This window comes from Frankliniella occidentalis, unplaced genomic scaffold, assembly GCF_000697945.3.
Source record: "Frankliniella occidentalis isolate FOCC.00 unplaced genomic scaffold, Focc_3.1 Scaffold9, whole genome shotgun sequence".
NCBI classification, from domain to species: Eukaryota; Metazoa; Arthropoda; class Insecta; order Thysanoptera; family Thripidae; genus Frankliniella; species Frankliniella occidentalis.
Window position 1 is genome coordinate 2,779,535 of NW_026267139.1, and position 2,182 is coordinate 2,781,716.

At 51.0% G+C, this 2,182-nt stretch overlaps 2 protein-coding genes across 2 annotated transcripts in view; one reads left to right on the top strand and one right to left on the bottom strand.

Annotated features, from left to right (window-relative positions):
* LOC113215695 (prostatic acid phosphatase-like) overlaps nucleotides 1-1,457 on the bottom strand; it is an 11,245-nt gene extending 9,788 nt beyond the window's left edge. Inside the window, exon 1 of the mRNA XM_052277103.1 lies at nucleotides 1,332-1,457. Coding sequence (XP_052133063.1) covers nucleotides 1,332-1,360 — 29 coding nt within the window. The 5' untranslated portion in view covers nucleotides 1,361-1,457. The remainder of the gene's footprint in view (nucleotides 1-1,331) is intronic.
* Nucleotides 1-2,176, top strand: part of LOC113213625 (uncharacterized) — a 243,335-nt gene extending 241,159 nt beyond the window's left edge. Inside the window, exon 7 of the mRNA XM_052277031.1 lies at nucleotides 1,383-2,176. Coding sequence (XP_052132991.1) covers nucleotides 1,383-1,489 — 107 coding nt within the window. The 3' untranslated portion in view covers nucleotides 1,490-2,176. The remainder of the gene's footprint in view (nucleotides 1-1,382) is intronic.
* Nucleotides 2,177-2,182: the final 6 nt, after the last annotated feature.

The following is a 2,182-nucleotide window of genomic DNA, read 5'->3' on the forward strand; positions in this document are numbered from 1 at the left end:
ACGCCACGCAACGCCCCACCCCGCCACGCCCCGCCACGCCGCTCCAAACAATCTCCACCACGTCGCCGAGGGAGATCACTCATCGGATCAACGCAATGCTGAGGCTGCTCATGTTCAAAGTCATGTCGCCCGCTGTTTCCCCTACGAGCGAGATCTCATTGGACGCACTCTCATACCGAGATGGCGTCGTTTCGTAGGGAGACATACACTTGGTCTAAATAAGTCAAACTTTACAATATTTTTTATTTATTTCTGAATTTAGACTCACTAATGAGCGTGTGAATGTTTACACACACCTGCGCAGCTGTGCGACATTTTTATACTGGGATTTCCAGTGTGTGTTGTGTGTTACACCGAGTGTTCCGGCGCACGCGCCGGTACAGACGGGTTCCTTGGGGATATCGCCCGGAAATTGCAACTCTTTTCTCAGATTCGTTCGGTTAATGACGGGGGCTCGGCGCCTGCTAGACGCCAGGTAGGCCATCCCGCAGTACACGCATGCACTGCAGACGAGGTGTGCCTACCTACCAGGCGTTATGAGAGCTGAACTTGCTCGTAACGGCGCAAGGCGGACATACTCTCTGGATGGCCCCTTGCGGGAAGGGGAAGTGTGCAAGCCCACACTCTTTGGCGTGTGCTTGCTCTGCAACCCCCGGCACATTAGGGCTATCCCCGGGCATCCATCATTCTGTATGAGATGTCCTCAAAATCTAGGCACTTTTCTGTCAATACAAATGTTTATATTGTATACGATAAATTAAGTATACTTATGGCTGTATACTAACTGCAGTATGAGCAGTATGTTTACATTTATAAAAACGTACATAGGCATGTATACTTTAATTACTGTACACATGCCATGTTTACATAATTCAAAGTAGAACATGTGCACATTTGGAATCGACAGAGTTTTTCTCAGTTTTCCCCTATTTAGAAATTCAGACACTGTTTTTATCGGGTGTATATACCCGCTGCTATGTTTGGTGCTTCCGACGCTGCTCTTTTGGACCGCTCTGTACCGGGTGTAACTGAGAATGCGCAACAGTGTTGCGGGTTTGCCTACCCAGTTAGCCCGTAAGGCGCAATGGCCCCTGCAGCCCTGGCGGGTATGCAATCCCGCAACACTGTTGCGCATTCTCAGTTACTCCCGGTACACCGTGTTATGGTTGGAAATATCCAAAAAATTTCCGGAAAAATTCCGAAAACTTTCCGAAAATATACGGAAAATAACGGAAAACTTTCCAAAATCTGGGAAAATTTTAATTTTTTCCCGGATATTTTCCGTCTTTTCCTGAAATTTTCCGGGAACTTCCCAGGGCTTCCATCCCTACCGTGTCTTGTCTTCAGCGCACTGCTTCATGTTGACGGGTGTCTTGTTGCAGGGGAGAACCCGGCGGCCATGCAGACCGGGGGCGGCGGCATCGCCCAGCAGCCGCTGTGGCTGCTCGCGCTGCTGGTCGTGACGGGCGTACGCCTGGCCCTCGGCTGAGGGTCTCGGACGAGGACCCACGCGACGAGGGCGCCGGAGGACGTCAAGGACCACCCCACCAGCAGCCCGTCGCGCCTCACCTTCTCGACTGTCCGCACAGAAGGCCACCGCGTGCTCTCCCAAAGCCTGCGGCCCTTTTCCTTTCTCTCTCTCTCTCTTACTCCCCCTCTCTGGGGGGGATAAGGCCCACTAGACTGGTGTTGTTTGTGTTTCGCTGTGTTTGCTCGTGGGCGAGAGAGGTTTTTTTTGTGCTTTCTTTTTTAACGTTATTGATATTTGATAGTTGGTGATTGTCCGGCGCCGTGCATAGCGCCCGGCGAAAAGTGTACGACTGTGATGAAACGTTTTAAGTTTTCGCTCTACTCTAGGCGTATTGTCTCTCGCGTTTGCTTCTCCGGCTGGCCCGGCAGGGAGGACAGAATTGCTTTCGAACCTCCCCGACGGGCAGCCCGCGCTCATTGTTCGTATACTATTAAACCCCCACTCTTAAATGGCGCGCAACGGCCTTAACTTAAGAATGAATCATACTAAAGCTCAAAAATTATTTTTCTAAAGTCTTCTTGGACGGCGCGCTCACACACCCCTAGGATTTAAGATTGGCGCGCTCTGTCCCTAAACAGTGCATCTTGGCCATTGCTTCTCGTCTCTCTCTCTCTCTCTCTCTCTCTCTCTCTCTCTCTCTCTCTCTCTCTC